Below are 22,075 nucleotides of genomic sequence, written 5' to 3'. Positions count from 1 at the left end.
GGCAGACAGGGAACTCAGGAGACGGAGAACTGGAGAACACTGGAGATTGGTCCTCTGGAGGCTCAGGAGATTCATTAAAAACAGGGAAATCAGGGGAATGGGAAATCACCTCTCTGAAAAAAAATCGATTAAATCAGCCGTAAAAACTTCTTTCAGTTCCTCAGCATATTTGCCAGTGTCAGTCATTGTTTCCATCGTGGTGGTGTTGTGGGCGGAGCTTTCCTCCCAGCCCTCAAGCTCCACAAGCACTCCCTCGACGTCAGATGATGTTACCGGCTCGCGCACCTGGTCAGAACCTTGCTGTGAGGTTGGCTCCGGGGCGATGGTACTGTCCGATCCTTTCCTCTGTCCAGGCTCATCCATCGTGGCAGGCTGGCCTCCTCGGTCTGCGGTGGGCACGTGAAACATCTCCGTTGTGACGTTCGTCGATGGTGGCTGACTGGCTTCTGGCAGTGGAGTGGGGCTGGTGGCGAAGTCATCCTCCGCGGGGCCGATGGTAAACGGAGAGTTGTTGTTTACCAGCACCCACTCCACGTAAGTGTGTTAGGCACGCAAGCTGGAGAAAGTCACTGGACCAAGGAGCTGGACTGCGGGTAGAGCCATGAGGGGAAAACAAATAAAAACTGAAGAAAAAACGCTGCAAAAAAAACTGTTTTGGTTCCGTTCTTCTGTTACGTGTGGCTGTAGTTGAAGAGACACGGCAAACACAGACTTCCACAGGAACGGGATTTTAATCAATAACGCAGGAGATAGCATACACACATGTAGACAACAAGGAGAACGGACAAGGAGTGAAGGAGAACACAGGGTATATATACAGGTGACTAACAAAGTGAGCTAAACAAGGTGACGGGATAATTAACAAGACACAGGTGGATCAGAATAAACAGAATGGGAAACTAGGTCACAGGAACACGACATGTAACAGTTATACCAGGAAAAAAAAAAAAATCAATATGCATCCAAAAAAAAACAAAAAACAAATAATTTATTAAAACATGAAATTTTTAGGAAGTTACCCTTCATACATTACTGTTGTCTAAATAAAATGTTAAATATTTGAAGAACTCCTAACTTCAGAAAAGATGAAATCACTTTTATTTATTTATTTGCTAAAAGCAATAAGTTCAAAATACATTTTCATTGAGCAGAAGTACATGTTGGTCATTTTATCTTGTATGGGCTTCTGACCCTCAGAAACTTGATGCATATGCAGAGCTTGAAACGTTAGTGATGATGATATGATAGAGCCTTTTTATTAAATAACCAGAAATGTGAGAATACACGAACAAAATACCCTGTCTGTTTTATTTATCTGTTCTATATATATTTGAATTGAAGTCCATGCTATCTATTAATGCTTCAACTTGTAACAATGGTGGACTGAACCTAAAGCTTAATAGTATGTATCATTTAAACTCATTGTTGAGACAATTAAAAGCTGTAAAAGACTGTGAGGTGGTGGGTGTGGTCACAAACTGAACATAGCCCCTCCCTGTTTTCTTGGCTCCTCCTTCAAATAATCATAGCCTGCTGTTTGAAAACAATAACAAATTCTTGTATCAGTACATGCTTAATGTGCAAATCAACATTTGCATTGCAATTTCTAGTTATAAAATCTAAACATATTGTGTGAGATAAACGGGTCACAATATCTTACCTAACAAGTCTCTCGCATCTTCACTGATATTTCTCTCATCATCTACTCCTTCAGACTGCATACTGATATAAATGTATCAATCATTAAATACATTAACACAATCTCACACTGCACTTTAAAGCACACAACAATATATTAAAAATATAATACAAAAAAGTATAATTTATATAATATAATTTGGAAAGAAAATTCACTGTATCAGACTATCTAAATCTAAAAGAGTAAAATGAAACCCACCGTCTTATGACGACAACATCATCATAGCTTTCTGATATGTCATCTGCAATAATATAATGAAATGTGATAGGCTTAGTAAAATGACCATGCATATTCAAATAATATGAAAAATTATAGAAATAAACCTGTAGCACGATGTCTCAATCCAACAGTGATCACATCATCATAATTTTCTGTTTTAAATTGTTGTTCTTCTAAATAAGTTAAAAGAAAGAGGAAAAACAAACTGATTTATACTGTTCCCAGGCCCAATAAATTTTGTAATCAATCACTGACCTGCTGGACCTTTAGAGTTGGTGACATCATTATAGTAGTCAGGTGTGACTCCTACTGCAGATTCTGATATTAAAAATGTGCAATAAACATTTTCATAGAAAATAATTATCACTGTGCTCCATTCTGTTTTACTGTGAATTTTAAAAATAATTAATTCATGTAAAAATTAAATATGGATTGTTATATTGGATTTTTATTTATTTAAGATATTTAACATTCAGTAATGTTAACTTGGTAAGTGGAAGATTTTGATTCATTTCACATGTTTCTATGTAGCATGTAATATTATTATATTTCAGTCCTCTAACCTGAAAGAAAATTATCAGCATCTTCATACCCAGAATACTGTTCTTCAGAAAGGACACTTCCTGTTATAAAGAAGTAGAACCATAAAAACATGTTTACAATCACAAACCAGCTAAAATCCCAACTTCTTTTGGGTCATTTACAACTAACCTTACATTATTTGACATCAAATGACACAAAAAAGGTCCCACATATAAATCTATGCAATTTGCTCCACTCACTCCCCTGAGTACAGTGATTACCCTGTTGATCTCCTAAATCAGACACTCAGACACTTACTCACCCCTATGAGTGAAGAGATGGTGTCTATTAGTGGGTCTGTGAATGTCCTCATAAATGGCCTCAGTGTTCTTAGAGAGAGCTGTGAGTGTAGAGAGACAAACCTGCTGTCAGTTCACAACACATGACTGATCACACACTGAATAAGACACAATATGACAGTCTCTGGATCTCTCCTACCTCTCCTCATCACTCTGTTCTGCTGAATCAGTATAAGCAGTGGCACTAAGAGCAGTAAGAGCACAACTCCCAGTACAATCACAAGCACAGAGAGAGACGGAGGAGTTTGTGGACAAGAGACTGATGTTGAGCTCACTGTCTGAGAAACTGGAGGAGAAGATGATGTTGTTGTGGCAGGAGTAGTGGACACTGACAAATCTGTCAAAACAGATACAGATACATTTAAAATCATGCAAATAACAAATAGTATTAGCATTAAAATTATGTAAGAATGACTAATATTGGTTAGTGTTTTCTGTGACCTGCACAGGTGAGTCCAGCGTGATATTTGTTGGAGCAGTCAGTGTGGTTCTTCAGGGAGAGAGGACAGTCCCACAGGTGAATCTCATTCCCTCTGCACTCGACTCTGTTCAGCCACACAACACCTTCACCAGCACCAAAGACTGAATTCCCATCAGCCCTCAGTGCTGCTCCACAACCCAGCTGTCTGCAGACCACCTGAGCATCGCTGATGTCCCACAGATCATCACAGACTGAGCCCCACACAGCGTTATGATACACCTCCAGCCTCCCAGAGCACCGGCTCTCCGCTCCACTCAGTCTGAGAGGAACATGATCTAAAACACAATCAAGTAGACATTATTATTGGTCAACAGAGTTCTGTCAGAACAGCGACACCTACAGTGGGGTATGTGTGTTGTGTGATATTAAATCCTGTTGGTGTACCCAGAACAAAATCACATACATGCATCATATATTTTCTGTTATGATTTTTATGTTTTATGTTCTTCTATATCAAATGAACTTACTGTTTACTATAGTAGGAGTCATACACTGTCTCTGATGTGGAGATGTGGAGCAAGACAAATGAGGGGACTCATGAGTCTCCTGTTCTGTAATCACAATCACAATATAATATACTCAATTCATATAACTTACTGCTGTAATTACTGCTGTTTTTTAGTGATGTAAATTGCATGAGTCTTACCTGAGCAGGTGATTTTGGCCACTTCATCCTCATCACAGTCATTCTGTCCCCAGGGTACCGATGGACACTGCCACAGATTTGAATCATGTGGTCGACATTTCACGTCATCCAGCCAGTAAGGAGCTGATTCCAATCTTGGTGTAGAAACAGACAAAACACCAGATCTTCCACAGTTCAGCTCTTGACAGATCAGACTCGCTGTGTCTCTGTCCATCTTATTGTAACAAACATTACCCCAGGATCCATTGTAGAAAACCTCCACATTCCCTTCACAGCCCTCAGTTAACCTGATATCTTTAAACTCTATACAGAAGTAAAAAAAAAAAAGAAAAAAAAGTGAGCATTATGGGCGTGTAAATGTGTTGAAGTTTCTACAAACTGTAAGTTTAATTTAAACATATATATAATGTATAGTATAGCACCATGTTTACCTGAGCACACAACTGCTACATCCTCCTTGTGTTGACAGTCATGTTTTCCCCAGCCTGGAGAAGAGCAGCTCCACAGGGACGTCTCATTCCCCTCACACTCCACCTCATCCAGCCATATGGGTCCAGAACCAGGACCAAACCAGGCTGGTACCTGCTGGTTACTGAGGGCCACTCCACACTGCAGCTGTCTGCACACCACATGGGCATCTTTAATATCCCAGGAGTCATCACACACTGTCCCCCATGAGCCGCTGTGAAAAACCTCCAGCCTCCCTGCACAGTCTCCCCCAGAACCCACCAGCCTGATGGACCCGTGACCTAATATTCAGAGAAAGAGAAACACATTAGTGATCACTAACAACTGAAAAATCTGCCCAGATGTTGCTCTTCTCACCAAGGCAGGTGATTGACAGCTGTTGTGTGGAGCTGCAGTTGAGAGTTTGTGGAGAGCTGCAGTTCCCCAGATGAGCTTCACTCCCAGAGCACTGGAAGCCCGTCACACACTCATGACTGTGTTCAGGACTGGATGAAGAGGAGCCGGAGAAGTTCAGCACAGAGCCACAGCCCAGCTGTCTGCAGACCACAGAGGATTCAGTGAGACTCCAGGAGTCCAGCAGAACTTTCCTCCAGACCTGATGGATGGAAACTTCCACCTCCCCCTCACACTGTCTCTCTCCAGACAACCGCACCAGACCATCATGAACAGCCAGAGAGGAATCTAAGGAGAAATTCTTATTTTTTTTAAATCAGTATTACAGTTTACATGATAAAGTCAGAAATAAATGAAAGGACTCACTAGAGCAGATGACACCAACATCTCGTCTATGAGAACATTCAGCTCGGCTCCATGAAGAGATGGAACATTCTGAGAGTTTTGTTTCATTCCCGTCACAATCAAACACATCAGCCCAGATTTCACCACTTCCCTCTCCAAACCAGTCTGATCCCACAACAGACACAGCAATCCCACAATTCAGCTGTCTACAGAGGACACTGGCAGCTCTCATATTCCAGCATGCATCACACACTGTGCCCCACTTATTGATAAACCAAAGCTCCACTCTTCCAGAACAAGAGTCTGAACTGTTTACCATCCTGAGATCTGTGTAACCTGTGCACAAAAAAAAAAAAAACCTTTTGTCATTACAAGACCCAATACAGATATATCTATGATACAGCATACTGTATCTTGACTATGAAAAACTTATTTTTATGTGTGTGATGTAAAGAGGGGTCAAATAATTCTTAAAGATATACTATGTAGATACCCCTGTAATGGTTAAAAAAAAATCTGCATGCATTTTATGGAAGAACATTGTTTTGGTGGGAACCCACAGGCAGAAACGTAAATATGTGCCTATGAATCAGGGTAAGACAAAAACAAAAAAAAAAGGATTTATGATATAATCACTCATTTAAATTGAGTTAATTCTGAACAAATAAGTTACATACTGTACTTAAATACAAAAAATAAATAAAGTTTTGTAATATAAATCTTACATCAAAAATAAAAGACACACTGAAAATTAATTCTTTACCAGAACATATCAGTCCCACACTATTGTCACTGGTGCAGTTGTGTTTCTGTGATGATGATATTGAACAGAATGAAATCTGAGACTCATTTCCTCTGCACTGAATCTCTTGTGTCCACATCTGAGCTTCTCCTTTTCCAAAAGCATCTTCTCCCAGCACCTGTACAGGAGCCCCACAGTCCAGCTCTCTACACACAACCTCTGCATCCTGCTGGTCAAAGGCAGCAGCACACACTGAAACCCACATCTGATTATGAAGTATCTCTAACCTCCCAGAGCAAAGATGAGAGCCAGCAGCAAGTCTGGAAGGATTATGACCTGTTTATATTACATGAATCAGAGCGCACATTAGACAAAAACACATATAATACAGATGTAATGTAGACAAAACTTGTAAAAAAATAAAATAAAAAATAAATAAATAAATAAATACAGATATGTTAATACGCAAAGTTTTCAGCATAAAACAATCATTCTTTGTGTAAACAAAAATCCATTGGAAACAAGTAGAAAAAGCAAAATTGGAATGCTTTTAAGTCCAGCATTATTTACCTGAACAGATGACCCCAGCATTTGAATTGTGAGTACAGACATGTATGCTCCATCCTGATGCCCCACAGTTCTTCAGTGTAGACTCTGATCCAGTACATAACACAGTACTCATCCAGATTGGTTCTGATCCTTGTCCAAACTGAGTATCAGCCAGAGCATCTACAGGTTCTCCACAGTCCAGCTCTCTACACACCACTGCAGCATCAGTCATATCCCAAAAATTCCCACATACTTTTCCCCACTGACCTCTATGATGAACCTCCACTCTACCAGCACAGCGACTGTGACCACCAACCAACCTCACATTCATTTTATCTAAGTGACAGAAGAATAAAAATAGAGACTAGGCATAAAAGGTAAAATAATAAAAAGAATAAAAATCTCATATTTTATTTCTTACCAGCACATAACAGCCCCTGGTAATTATCATATGAACAACTGTTGTTATGAAATGATTTTGAACAGAGGTGAATCTGAGTCTCATTTCCTCTACACTGAATCTCTTGTGTCCACATCTGAGCTTCTCCTTTTCCAAAAGCATCTTCTCCCAGCACCTGTACAGGAGCCCCACAGTCCAGCTCTCTACACACAACCTCTGCATCCTGCTGGTCGAAGACAGCAGCACACACTGAAACCCAAGTCTGATCATCAAGAACTTCAATTCTCCCAGAACAACTGGAGTTTCCAATAAGCCTGACGCCTGAAGTAGCAAGAGATAAATACATTTTTGTTTGTTATCTAAATGTACAGGTGCTGGTCATATAATTAGAATATCGTGAAAAAGTTCATTTTTTTATTGTAAATTATTTTTAAATATGAAACTTTCATATATTCTAGATTCCCTACATGTAAAGTAAAACATTTCAAAAGGTTTTTTTTTTTTTTTTTTTTTTTTTTAAATTTGTTGATTAGATCGTACAGCTAATGAAAGTCCGAAATCCAGTATCTCAAAATATTAGAATATTTACATTTGAGTTTCATTAAATGACCATCCCTACAGTATAAATTACGGGTATCTCTTGTTCTTTGAAACCACACTAATGGGGAAGACTGCTGACTTGGCAATGGTCCAGGAGACAATCATTGACACCCTCCACAAAGAGAGTAAGTCACAGAAGGTCATTACTGAATGTGGTGGCTGTTTACAGAGTGATGTATCAAAGCATATTAAATGCAAAGTTGACTTGAAAGAAGAAATTGGGTAGGCAAAGGTGCACAAGCAACAGGGATGACCACAAGCTTGAGAATACTGTCAAGTAAAGCCGATTCAAACACTTGGGAGAGCTTCACATTGAGTCAAATGAAGCCGGAGTCAGCGCATCAAGAGTCACCACACTCAGACATCTTCAGGAAAAGGACTACCAAGCCACTTCTGAAACAGAAACAACGTCAGAAGCATCTTACCTGGGCTAAGGAGAAAAAGAACTGGACAGTGAACAGTGGTCAAAAGTCCTCTTTTCAGATAAAAGTAAATTTTGCATTTCATGTTGAAATCATGGTCCCAGAGTCTAAAGGGAGACTGGAGAGGCACAGAATCCAAGCTGCTTGAAGTCTAGTGGGAAGTTTCTGAAGTCAGTAATGATTTTGGGGGGGGGGCGTGACGCCTGCTGGTGTTGGTCCATTGTGTTTTATCAAGTGCTAAGTCAATGCAGCCATCTTCCAGGAGATTTTGGAGCACTTTATGCTTCCATCTGCTGACAAGCTTTATGGAGATGCTGATTTCATTTTCCAGCAGGACTTTAGCACCTGCCCACAGTGCAAAAACCACTTCCAAGTGGTTTGCTGACCATGATATTACTGTGCTTTATTGGCCAGCCAACATGCCTGACCCCTGAATCTATGGGATATTTTCAAGAGAAAGATGAGAAACAGTCGATCCAACAATATACGGATGATCTGAAGGCTCAATAGTGCCTCAGCAGTGCCACAGGCTGATCACTTCCATGCCACACTTCACTGATGCTGTAATTTGTGCTAGGAGCAAGTCATTTGCTGTAATATGTGCTGCCGACCAAGTATTGAGTGCACAAATGAACATACTTTAAAGAACTTGAACTTTTCTGCTTTGCAAATCCATTTTTTGATTGATCTTAGGAAATATTCTAATATTTTGAGATACTGGATTTTGGACTTTGTACGCTCTAATCATCAAAATTAAAGAAAAAAAAAACGTTTGAAATGTTTTACTTTACATGTAGGGAATCTAGAATATATGAAAGTTTCATTTTTAAAAATAATTTACAATAAAAAAATGAACTTTTTGATGATATTCTAATTTTATGACCAGCACCTGTATATTTGTCATTCATTTTTACCACACACTATTTATTAATGTGAAAATTAATGGAAAATAATTAAATACTTTATGAAAGGTTAATTAAAATGGATAGTTCAGTCAAAAATGAAAACACTTGTCATTATTTACTCATCTGTCCATCCATCCCCCAGACTGTTTGTCCTACGTAGAGTTGTAGAGATGCTGGAGCCTATTGCATCTCCATTGCCAGTCCATCACAAGACACACACAGACATACACATTCACATACTCACTAATACCTACAGACAATTTACTCTCTCCAATTCACCTATCATGCATGTCAATCCAAATTCATATTGTTCTTCCATTTTTTAAGAATATTCTGGCAAGTGACTACTATTATGAACATAATGGTAGCAAGTTAAGACGGTCTGTCGAAGCACCAACATTCTATCAAATATTTTGTTCTGTTACACAAAAGCTGTTGGATGTCATTTTATAAAATAATGCACAAAGCTCATTTACCACTTTATGGTGTTTATTATTTTTGGATCTTGAAAAAAATATTTTTTGCTCCACAGAAGAAAAGCATTCAGATTTGGCCTGACTTGAGGGTGAGTAAATAATTAAAGAATTTACATTTTGGGGTGAACTATCCCTTTAAGGCAGGTGGATCATGAGTGATATTAAAAACAGGATCGGGGTTTGGAGCAGCTTACCTGAACAGATGACTCCAGCATCATTAGTATGATCACACTGATATAAACCCCATTGAACTGATCCACAGTACTTCAGTGTAGATTCTGATCCAGTACATAACTTGCGATTTGGCCATATTGGTCCTGTTCCTGATCCAAAATGAGCATCAACCAGAGTATCTACAGGTTCTCCACAGTCCAGCTCTCTACACACCACTGCAGCATCAGCCATATCAAAGTCAACACCACACACTGTTCCCCACTGACCTCTATGAAGAACCTCCACTCTACCAGCACAGCGACTGTGACCACCAACCAACCTTACTCTCATAATGTCTATATAATGAATAATGAAGAGAGATAAGAAAAACACAAAGAAGATAGAAAGAAAAAAGTATCACACAAAGAGGAAAAAAATATTATGGAACTAATATGTATTCTAAATTTAATGAACATTAAAATTCATTTGGTTTATTAATATATATATATATATATATATATATATATATATATATATATATATATATATATATATATATACACTCTAACCTGCACACACTAGATTAACACTGTCATCAGAACAGTTGTTTTCAACTGACGGTGATGTTGAACAGAGGTGAATCTGAGACTCATTTCCTCTGCACTGAATCTCTTGTGTCCACATCTGAGCGTCTCCTTTTCCAAAAGCATCTTCTCCCAGCACCTGTACAGGAGCCCCACAGTCCAGCTCTCTACACACAACCTCTGCATCCTGCTGGTCAAAGGCAGCAGCACACACTGAAACCCACGTCTGATCATCAAGTATCTCTAACTTCCCAGAGCAGCGAGAACCTCCAACCAGCCTGACTTCTAAATAACACAACACAGATCAACAAAATCATGGCTTATTTTAAAGGTATATAGCAGGACACATATCCACCTCCAAGGTCCTGTCCTGAATGGACAAAAGCCCTAACAATAAGCAAAGCTAGGAAATGTTGAGAGTTTTGAGAGAAAATTAAAAAATAAATAAATACTAATTGGAAAAATTGTACAATAGTCAATTTTCACAGACTGTGATGATTTGTTTTAACGGTCATCAATATCATAAATCCTGCAAAGTTTTTTATATTTCCTTTTTTTTTTTTAAGTATGTAGATTTTATAAGACTATACTTAATATTTTATTACCTTTGCATCAAATTACAAAAAAACAAACAAACAAAAAAAAAAAACAAAGTTACTTCTGTGAGGGTGGGGATGTAAAAATTACATCTTTCTCCTTTTTGACTGCCTCTGTATTTTTTTCCTCTTTTTGAAAGTTGTGAAAACATTATTTCAGAGTTTTGCTTTACTATTGGTGCAGATGGAAACAAAAAAATATATTTAATGAAGTCTCTTATTCACCGCTCTAAAACTTTACCCAACTATAACGACTTCTGCTTCTGAGAAACCTAGAAGTGTGAAATGGGTCAATAGACAATATCTATTTTTATGTCACAATTATTTTAGCAGGAAAGAAGGTAGAAAATAGTCATGGAAACTAAAAATGATGACTGCTTATGACAAGTGTTTTTATTATAAAAAAAAAAAAAAAACTTTTAACTTACCTGAGCAAATGACTTGAGCACTCTTATTATCACACTCGCCATGATAACTCAATTTTATGGATGCACATTTCTTAAGTGTAGACTCTGATCCAGTACAAATTGCAATTTTCATTAAGACTGGCCTTGAACCAAGTCCAAAATGAGCATCACCCAGAGCATCTACAGGTTCTCCACAGTCCAGCTCTCTACACACCACTGCAGCATCAGCCAAATCCCAACCAACACCACACACTGTTCCCCACTGACCTCTATGAAGAACCTCCACTCTACCAGCACAGCGACTGGTACCATTTACCAGTCTCACATTTTTTATGTCTTGGAATGTAAAAAAGAGAGAAAGGCAACAGAAGAAGTGAGTTGAAATGTAAAAATTTCATGTAAAAATAAATAAATAAAAAAATCTGATCTGTTGCATTTTGAACTCCTACCAGTACAGAACAAAACAATATTGTGCTCATGTGAACAGTTGTTTTCATGTGATGGTGATGTTGGACAGAGGTGAATCTGAGACTCATTTCCTCTGCACTGAATCTCTTGTGTCCACATCTGAGCGTCTCCTTTTCCAAAAGCATCGTCTCCCAGCACCTGTACAGGAGCCCCACAGTCCAGCTCTCTACACACAACCTCTGCATCCTGCTGGTCAAAGGCAGCAGCACACACTGAAACCCACGACTGATCATTAAGTATCTCTAACCTCCCAGAGCAGCGAGAACCTCCAACCAGCCTGACTTCTACATAAGACAACACAGATCAATAAAACATTGGCTTAGTTAAAAATGTGTTGTTGAATTGTTTTTGAATGAGTGAATAATGAAACATTTTAACAATTAAAATCAACTTAAGTATTAGAAACCAAAATGGAAGCACACATCTTTAAAATACTTTACCTGAGCAGATGACTCCAGCGTCTTTACTGTGATCACAGTTGTGTTTTTCCCATCCTCCTGACCCACACTTCTCCACTTCTGACTCTGATCCTTTACACATGACAAAACTCTTCCAGATTGGTCCTGATCCTGGTCCAAAATGAGCATCACCCAGAGCATCTACAGGTTCTCCACAGTCCAGCTCTCTACACACCACTGCAGCATCAGCCAAATCCCAGTCATCATGACACACTGTTCCCCACTGACCTCTATGAAGAACCTCCACTCTACCAGCACAGTGACTGTGACCACCAACCAACCTCACATTCACATGGACTGATGATGAGAGAGCTGAGAAAATGAGAGAAAGATAAAGGGATGAGAAAGTGTGGAAGAGAAAAATACATACACAGGTTGAAAAAGTTTTTGAATTAAATTTTTTCTCTGTATTGCAGTGGTATTGTATAAAAGGATTGTGCCATACGGAAGCCCTAATGTGCCATGCATTATTCTTTTTTCTGTCTTGGTTGTTCAGAAAATTGTTTGATCACAGCTTAACTTTATTTAGGATCTCAACATGACAAAAGTTGTTCTCTCTCCCTTTGTAATAAAAGCCATTTCTATACTCTATATATACAGTGCTTAATCATGGGTAAGTAAACTGTGAAAAGGGAAATATGTCAATTAAACACTTCCAAATCAAAGTTTATCAAATCAGAATTTCATCATTGTAGACACTAAAGTGATTATTTCTATTTCATTTCTAGTGAACTCAAGGGACAGAGATTTCTGTACAGTTATAGAATGATGTTTGACAAATGCAATTAAAAAGTTTGCAGCTGACCAGAGAAACAGTGAAGACCTTTTTGTCATGTGAAAATTAATCAAAGATTTAATAATCCTGTGATCTGTAAATAACAAATTCATTTATTACTATTCCTTTTATTATACTGTCATCTGAGACACCACATTACAGTTAAACTTAATTTTAAGTAGTCTATTTGAAAAACATAATACTTAATTTCTGACAATAACTTCACCACTTTCATCCCTTGTGTACTTACCAGCTGTGATGAGTTTTACAACTGTAGTCAGTAAAATGAGTGTCAGGCATCTCTCCATCTCTCTCTGCTTTATTAATTCAACATCCAGTTCAAGCTTCTCCGCACTGATGATACAGAAGTACAGGCATCCTCTCACACCCCTTAATGAGAGAGAAAGAGGTCCAACTCCCTCCAATCACACTCGCTGTTACCTTATTAGACACAACAGAGGAAACCATCAAACAACTTCAGTGACAAATCAGATGAGGCTTTTATGACTTTCTCCATATATATCTAACTGTCAGCGCTGATGAACTCCTCCTCCCCACCCATCAAGACACACACACACACAGACATACATAAATTTGACTTACAGGAGACAGGAAACTCTCCAGTTTATTTACAGCATCAAAGCCCAACACCTGCAGAGAAGAGATAAAAGCACTGATAACTAACTGTAAATGTCCTAAACACTGTCTATTAGTGTATACATATGTTAGCATGACATTAACATGTAATAAATTCAACTATGTAAAATGAATGCTATTGTAAAATGGCATTTAAAAAACTTAATAAATTATTAATTAAAAAAGTTAATAAATGCTGGCACAGTGCACAAGTTTCAAAATTAATTTTGTGAAACCTTCCTTTCATGTGTGTCAAATAATTGCTTTGACTAATGTGAAATTGACCTAATTTCACAAAAGTGGTTTCAGGTGGCCCACAAAAACCATAACTCTCATTCAGTGAAGATAAGCATGTTGTTCACCTTGTGACCAGCAGAGAGAGCCAGACCTACAGTTCATGTTCATACACATCCTCTTGCCAGTTCTCTGTTAATTAAAAAAAAAAAAAAAAAAAAAAAAAACTCTGATAATTTTACAATATCATCAAAATTTATAGTCTAGACATGCACCACCTAGTGACTACTTGAGCTGACAGTAACTGAAAATACGCAAGATGATGAACAAATTATTTGTTTTATATGAGATTGGTTGCCAGAGGTGAAAATAATAAGACATCTGATTGAAACCCCCTCAAAATACCTTACAGCTCCAACATTTCTTTCAAAAAAGATCATCATAATTCTTCAGTTTTCTTCTAAATATGTACAGCAGATGCATATTACGTAAAAATATGTCATACCATATTGCCAAAAGTTTTGGGACACCCCTCCAAATCATTGAATGTAGGTGTTCCAATCACTTCCATGGCCACAGGTGTATAAGATCAAGTACCTAGGAATGCAGAATGCTTCTACAAACAATTGGGAAAGAATGGGTCGCTCTCATGAGCTCAAGCGTGGTTCCAGCATTGTACCATGATAGGTTGCCACCTGTGCAACAAGTCCATTCATGAAATTTCCTCACTACTAAATATTCCACTGTCAACTGTTAATGGTATCATAAAGTGGAACAAAAGCAACTCAGCCTCGAAGTGGTAGGCCACGTAAAATCACAGAGCGGGGTGAGCGGATGCTGAGGCGCACAGTGGGCAGAAGTCGCCAACTTTCTGCAGAGTCAATAGCTACAGACCTCCAAACTTCATGTGGCCTTCAGATTAGCTCAAGAACAGTGCGTAGAGAGCTTAATGGAATGGGTTTCCATGGCCGAGCAGCTGCATCCAAGCCTTACATCACCAAGTGTCGAATGCAGTGGTGTAAAACACGCTGCCACTGGACTATAGAATCAGAGAATCACACTTCTCTGTACCATTCTCCTGGCAATCACCAAACCCAGACTCATCCATCAGATTGCCAGGAGAACGGTAGTTGCGCGACTGCATTGTGCCAAGTGTAAAGTTTGGTGGAGGGGGATTATGGTGTGGGGTTGTTTTTCAGGGGTTGGACTTGGCCCCTTAGTTCCAGTGAAAGGAACTCTTAAGGCTTCAGCATTCCAAGACATTTTGGATAATTTCATGGCCCCTTCCTGTTCCAACATGACTGGACTGCACCAGTGCACAAAGCAAGGTCCATAAAGACATGGATGAGCGAGTTTGGTGTGGAGGAACTTGACTGGCCTGCACAGAGTACTGACCTCAACCCGATAGAACACCTGTGGGATGAATTAGAGCGGAGACTGTGAGCCAGGCCTTCTTGCCAACATCACTGCCTGACCTCACAAATGCGCTTCTAGAAGAATGGTCAAAAATTAATTCCTAAACATTGTGGAAAGCCTTCCCAGAAGAGTTGAAGCTGTTATAGCTGCAAAGGGTGGGCCAACTCCATATTAAACCCTACGGAATAAGAATGGGATGTCATTAAAGTTCATGTGCACGTGAAGGCAGGTGTCCCAAAACCTTTGGCAATATAGTGTATATGTCATGCTAAACGAACAGTGAAAAACAAGACTGTAAAAATCACCATAGGTCAATCATCATAGGTCTCATTCGTGCGATCTGTGTCAAAATACAGAGGTAACATCACTGTCTCTAAACAAGCACTAAGTGATATCTGCTCTCCTATTTATGTTGAAGTAATAATTTTAGTATGGGATATTCTCACAATCGTGTATATCAGTGATGACGTCATACTCCTCTGGAGCCTCTTTATCCATTTTGTCTGCATCAATGAAAATAAAGCATACCAATAAATCATATGCTCTTAGAAAAGTCAGTTAAAACAGGGCACAATACATTGGTATTGTGTTAACATGAAGGAATTTTCTGTAAAAATTACAGATAATTTTATTAAAATTACCAGCACCCCTTTCGTTTTTCTAAAAAAAATTCCTGACAAAACCAGTATAACAAACCAAAAAGTTGTTAAATGAATAATTGAATTAATTGCATTAATAAATAAGTTCAGAAATGCTGACATGTTTGTCTACCCTTCGTCAAACCTCCTCTCACACTAACACCTGTGTGCTCTCTCGCTGACTGCAGCACAAACACAGCGCTGTGGTTTTCACTGCTGAATTCTGTGGTTAAAAGCAGGAAGCCTAACAAGATTAACATTTCTTCACTTTAATGGTCAAAAAGACCTGTAGAATCATTAAACATGTCAGCATGTTAAAATAAAACTGACAAATAATGATCACTTTGACCTTTCACACCTATAGTATAAAATGTTATGTCATTATTATTAATAATGGAGATCATTTCAGCAATCATATCTTTCTGAGTGAAGTGATTGTGTCAATTAGTGGGCCTGTAATGGATCTCCTCATAAACAGTTGTAGGGAACCAAAAATGGAATCCGACGGCCTGGGCAAAAGTTAACGTGTGTATGCCTTTTCAACGCCCCTGTGAAGTTCACTTAATTTTACTCATTTAATCTGACTCCAATTTCAAATGATTATTAGACAAATAGACAAAAATCTAGACAAAAATAAAAAAGTCCCATGATGTGCTTACATGCTCCTTACATGGGCCTTTAGTTTTAATCTATGATTTCAGAAAAATCCAGAGTAAATCAAATATAACATTTTATTTGTCAAGTAAACATTGCCAATTACATAGCTGGACAATTAGAAACCAATTCAGAAATAATAAATGCATAACATCAACTGAAATGTCTTACATTCAAGTCTTACAATGTACACATCATACATGTGGAGACTCATCAGTTATCTCTTACCAGATAGATAATTCACTAGTATATGTTTGAAGAAAAAGCAATTAGGCATTCATATGTTAATGCTCTCATTAATAGAACATAACCTACTCACATGTCAACACTGAACATGTCAGATGACTCTGTGGCGAATCGGGACTCTGTTTCTCTGTGATTACAACATGTGAAACTCAATAAAACCTTCAATTTAGATTACATTAAGATGCAAACAAAATTCTTATGAAAACTTTAACAACTTAAAATTATGGTTTAAAAAAAAAAAAACAGTCCCACTTTATATTAAGTGGCCTTAACTACTATGTACTTACATTTAAATTAATCATTCGATACAATGCACTTATTGTGTACATTCATGTTTTTACATTGTACTTATATTTTAAAAACACCTGCATGTAATTACATCTGTAATTAATTTCTGTAATTACATTTATAATTACACTGTTGACTCATCCCTTAACCCTTAGCCCTTAGCCCTACCCTTAAACCTACCCATACCACCAAAGCTTCCCCTAACCTTACCTGTATCACACCTCATAAACAACAAAAGTGTTTTGCAATTCAATCTGAACCCTATTTTTTGATGTAAGTACATAGTAGTTAAGGCCACTTAATATAAAATGGGACCAAAAACTCTAAAATCAAGAAATTAAATCATGATTAAATCATTAAATTAAGTCTAATTGGCCACCTCAGTATCATAACAGTTGTTCTGTCCCCAGGGTAAAGATGGACACTGCCACAAAGTTTTGTCATGTTTTTGACATTTAAGAGGATCTAACGAATTAGGAGCAGATCTTAGGCCATTGAATATCTGGGTTCACTGCCAGATCTTCCACAGTTCAGCTCTTGACAGATCAGATTCACAGTGTCTCTGAACCTCCACTCTACCAGCACAGGGACTGTGACCTCCAACCAACCTCACACTGCCTGCACACAAGACTGCTGTGAAAAAACACTTTTGCATTTCACTCAATTAATATGAAGTCATAAAACCTTCATGAATATTATATACACATAATATATAACACATCAAACCACAAGACAATTTAATGCAATTACAAAAACTAATATTTTGTTTCCATACGTTTTTAAATAAATAAATAAATATCATAGGAAATATAAACAATCTATATAAAGTGGGTACAGAAAGTATTCAGACCCCCTTAAATTTTTCACTCTTTGTTATATTGCAGCCATTTGCTAAAATCATTTAAGTTCATTTTTTTCTCCTCAATATACACACAGCACCCCATATTGACAGAAAAACACAAAATTGTTGACATTTTTGCAGATTTATTAAAAAAGAAAAACTGAAATATCACATGGTCCTAAGTATTCAGACCCTTTGCTCAGTATTTAGTAGAAGCACCCTTTTGATCTAATACAGCCTTGAGTCTTTTTGGGAAAGATGCTACAAGTTTTTCACACCTGGATTTGGGGATCCTCTGCCATTCCTCCTTGCAGATCCTCTCCAGTTCTGTCAGGTTGGATGGTAAACGGTGGACAGCCATTTTTAGGTCTCTCCAGAGATGCTCAATTGGGTTTAAGTCAGGGCTCTGGCTGAGCCATTCAAGTACAGTCACGGAGTTGTTGTGAAGCCACTCCTTCGTTATTTTAGCTGTGTGCTTAGGGTCATTGTCTTGTTGGAAGGTAAACCTTCGGCCCAGTCTGAGGTCCTGAGCACTCTGGAGAAGGTTTACGTCCAGGATATCCCTGTACTTGGCCACATTCATCTTTCCCTCGATTGCAACCAGTCGTCCTGTACCTGCAGCTGAAAAACACTGACCTCTGGAGCTCAGCGACAGTGATCTTTGGGTACTTCTTTACCTCTCTCACCAAGGCTCTTCTCACCCGATAGCTCAGTTTGGCCGGACGGCCAGCTCTAGGAAGGGTTCTGGTCGTCCCAAACATCTTCCATTTAAGGATTATGGAGGTCACTGTGCTCTTAGGAACCTTAAGTGCAGCAGAACATTTTTGTAACCATGGCCAGATCTGTGCCTTGCCACAATTCTGTCTCTGAGCTCTTCAGGCAGTTCCTTTGACCTCATGATTCTCATTTGCTCTGACATGCACTGTGAGCTGTAAGGTCTTATATAGACAGGTGTGTGGCTTTCCTAATCAAGTCCAATCAGTATAATCAAATACAGCTGGACTCAAGTGAAGGTGTAGAACCATCTCAAGGATGATCAGAAGAAATGGACAGCACCTGAGTTAAATATATGAGTGTCACAGCAAAGGGCCTGAATACTTAGGACCATGTGATATTTCAGTTTTTCTTTTTTCTGTGTTTTTCTGTCAATATGGGGTGCTGTGTGTACATTAATGAGGAAAAAAATGAACTTAAATGATTTTAGCAAATGGCTGCAATATAACGAAGAGTGAAAAATTTAAGGGGGTCTGAATACTTTCCGTACCCACTGTAAATCAAACTAACAGAAATTAAATATGACATTTTAAGTTATTAAGTTATTGATGTTACAGAGGAAGATTCTTATGTTAAATATTGATCTACTCTAATTTAATATGTTGAAAGGAACTGTCTGGGCCTTTAACTGAAGGTAAAAATACCTGCACTGGTGAGTGTGACGACTGTGGACATCAGTAGGATTGTCAGACAACTCTTCATCTTCCTCTGCTCTGAACTTCAGTACAAACTTTACATCAACTCTCTAAGCAATTCTGAAGAAAACAAACTGAATGTGGGAAACACTTCAGAGTACATACAGCGCCAAAGTCAGACACAAGCACTGATAACTGCTGACGAAAAACACTAAGACAGAGAGACATATCACTCCTGAATAACAGTATACAATATTACATATAATATATAATTAATTGAATTTTGTATTTTGTATGCAAAAAAAGGTTGAAACAAAATGTTGCAACATTCCCCAGTTTTACAATAATGATAATGATGATAATAATAATGACATAATACAGTCAGTCTGATTTTAATGCTAAACAGAAAACATTCAAATCAATTCAAATTAGCAATCAAATTAGACACAAATATAAAACAAGTACATAAAACAAACATATGAATGCCATGTAACAATGTCTGACTGTCACACAACCCTCTGCAGGACATAAAGTGAACAACAAGCTCTTCTGCTCAGTTCAAAGAGTCTTTACATTATTTTGAGGTAAAGATCCTTGACCACAGCTGCTGTTTGTAAACTTATTTCACAAAGTACATTCCAATGATCTTTAGCAAAATATATTTGTCCACCATCAGTGGGTCTACATTCAAAAGGAATATGATTTTTTCTTTTTTCTTTTTTTTTTTTTTTAAGTATGATGTTTTTTAAGTTGTTGTAAAATGTTAAAGACTGGGACAGTGGAGGGTAAAAGGTGAAGCATCTGAAATCATAATTATATACAAACTGATTAAATGTTAGGAAAAGATGTTTTTTCTCTCTCTCTCTCAAATTGCCAAATCTACATCACAGAAATGTTTCAGATCACTTAAAAGATTTAAAAGGATTTTAAACAGTCCCTCCCTGTATTCCTGGCTCCTCCCCCACATCATCATAATCTGTTATTAGAAAACAAGAGAAAATGTATTAATATTTACTTTAAAAAGTATCATAAACACATCAATATTGGCAGTGAAGTTAAATGAGCTATCATGATCACAGAAATTAATATTATAACACGATTATAAAACCTAAAAGCAAGTTAATTCAGTGTAAGGTAAAAAGGTGTCATTAACGTACCAATCACATCACTCATACACTCCCCGACATTCTTCACATCATCATAATCCTCCTTAATGCCATCTAATATAAATGTTTTTATTATTAATTACATGAGTTTATATGCCAATATAATTTGAAGACAAACAAAAAAAAACAAACAAACAAAAAATGTGTAATTTGAGAGAGTAATGTGAAACCCACACCTGCTTTATCATTGGAGAATTGTTGTACAATGATGACATCATCATAGTTTTCTGGCAAGTCAAAATAGACAAAATAATGAAACAGAATGCATCCATTGACTGTACAAGATTTGGGATTTTGAAACAGTCCATATGTATAATTAAAATGCATATAAATCTATATTGTTAAACCTGTAGAAATGATGAGAAATAAACCTGTATCACGAGGTCTCAGTCCAACAGTGATTACATCATCATAATTCTCAGTTGTGACTTGCTGCTCTTCTGAATGAGTTAATAGTGAAGAGGAAATCAACAGAAACTGATTTTACTATTCAGAGGCCTAATAGCATAATTTAATTCACGAAAATCAGTCACAAGAATGACTGAACACGGCCCGCAGATCGTGGTACTCCTCAGGCACTCCAGACAAATCACTGGGCTCCTCCTGAAACAGAAACAGAAGAAACAGCAGGAACAGCAGACACAAGGCATTGCACATGACAAGATCATTTCCAGGACAAATTGGTTCCCTCATCCCAGTTAATCTGTGGATTATGCTGAACGAGCCAAGGATGACCCAAAACTACAGGTGAAACAGTGGAATGAAAAATTAAAAAAGAAATAGTCTCTTGATGATTGCCAGAGATGGTGAGACTCATCGGTACAGTGGCTCGACGAATCCTCGACAGCTCACTGCCATCAAGCGCGAACACAGGAATAGGATCCTCAAGTTTGCATAAGGGAATATCTCTCTCAAGGGCTTCGTCCATGAAGTTACCCTCTGCTCCAGAATCAATGAAGGCTAAACAGGAAGCAGCAGAACCAGTCCAGCGGAGGGTGACGGGGAAAGTGGTGCGGGTCTTTCCAGGAGGGGGAAGCGATGTTGCGCTCGACAGTACTCCCCGTTCTACTGACGAGCGCTTCCTTTTGAAAGGTTACAGTACGTGCATGGTCTGTGCAAAACATGGCGCTGGCGTTTGGCAGGGGCAGTCTGAATCCCCGCCACCTGCATGGGCTCAGGAAACTGTGCAGTTTCAAACAGAATCTCAGCAGCAGGAGAAGGAGTGGGTGGTACAGATGGCACATCGCGGGCACGGCGCCGTAGGTCAGATCGCTTGTCCAGTCTGATAGCTAATTCCACCAGCTGATCAAACACAGCGGGGACTTCACGCGCATAGATCTCATCCGAGGTTCAGATCGAGGTTCAATCCTTCCAGGAAACAAGCAGTCAGGGCCGGTTCATTCCACTCACAAGTTGCAGAAAGAGTGTGGAATTCAATGGCGTAGTCAGGAACGGAACGTTTCACCTGGCGCAGCACAGCAAGCAGACGAGAAGCCTCGCGTCCTAAGACGGATCGATCGAATACCTTGATCATCTCCTCCTTAAAAGCAATGAAACTCTGACAATAGGCAGCCTCCACCTTCCAGACAGCCGTAGCCCAGTCACGCGCCCTTCCAGACAATAGAGATATGACAAAAGCAACCCTGGTACGGTCAACAGCATACGTCGAAGGCTGCAATGAAAAGACAACCTGACATTGGGTTAGAAACGCTCTGCATTCGGTGGGCTCACCCGAATAACGCGGGGGGTTGTTGACTCTCGGTTCGGAGGTTCCGCTGGAAGTTGATGGATTATCCCAGTGAGGAAACTGAAGGCAACTATTAAATTCCGTTACCTGAGCAGCGAGACTCTCCACAGCGTGCCTGGCCGTGGAGAGCTCT

The 22,075-nt window shown here is 38.6% G+C and overlaps 2 protein-coding genes and 1 long non-coding RNA gene across 3 annotated transcripts; all 3 read right to left on the bottom strand.

Moving 5' to 3' along the window:
- Positions 1–1,057: 1,057 nt before the first annotated feature.
- Positions 1,058–7,078, bottom strand: LOC125245633 (scavenger receptor cysteine-rich type 1 protein M130-like). Its single transcript, XM_048156299.1, has 17 exons — positions 6,845–7,078; positions 6,445–6,759; positions 5,896–6,210; positions 5,154–5,468; positions 4,752–5,075; positions 4,358–4,675; positions 3,927–4,229; positions 3,748–3,831; positions 3,241–3,555; positions 2,939–3,136; positions 2,763–2,840; positions 2,482–2,541; positions 2,174–2,236; positions 2,023–2,091; positions 1,898–1,940; positions 1,661–1,722; positions 1,058–1,533 (listed from the first exon to the last, which is right to left on the bottom strand). Exons 1-17 carry the CDS (start codon positions 6,957–6,959, stop codon positions 1,472–1,474), a joined length of 3,039 nt encoding a protein of 1,012 aa, XP_048012256.1. The 5' UTR covers positions 6,960–7,078; the 3' UTR covers positions 1,058–1,471.
- A 3,421-nt stretch (positions 7,079–10,499) lies between these two features.
- On the bottom strand, positions 10,500–13,231 carry LOC125245448 (soluble scavenger receptor cysteine-rich domain-containing protein SSC5D-like). Its single transcript, XM_048156047.1, has 3 exons — positions 12,918–13,231; positions 11,875–12,204; positions 10,500–11,718 (listed from the first exon to the last, which is right to left on the bottom strand). Exons 1-3 carry the CDS (start codon positions 12,973–12,975, stop codon positions 11,297–11,299), a joined length of 810 nt encoding a protein of 269 aa, XP_048012004.1. The 5' UTR covers positions 12,976–13,231; the 3' UTR covers positions 10,500–11,296.
- Positions 13,232–19,366: 6,135 nt separating this feature from the next.
- LOC125245473 lies at positions 19,367–20,709 on the bottom strand. The gene is made up of 4 exons (XR_007179547.1): positions 20,567–20,709; positions 20,372–20,422; positions 20,187–20,249; positions 19,367–20,005 (listed from the first exon to the last, which is right to left on the bottom strand). It is a non-coding gene; the product is annotated as an uncharacterized LOC125245473 (long non-coding RNA).
- Positions 20,710–22,075: the final 1,366 nt, after the last annotated feature.

The sequence above is a fragment of the Megalobrama amblycephala genome, linkage group LG14, assembly GCF_018812025.1.
Source record: "Megalobrama amblycephala isolate DHTTF-2021 linkage group LG14, ASM1881202v1, whole genome shotgun sequence".
NCBI classification, from domain to species: domain Eukaryota; kingdom Metazoa; phylum Chordata; class Actinopteri; order Cypriniformes; family Xenocyprididae; genus Megalobrama; species Megalobrama amblycephala.
This window is presented reverse-complemented; position numbering and strand designations above follow the sequence as displayed.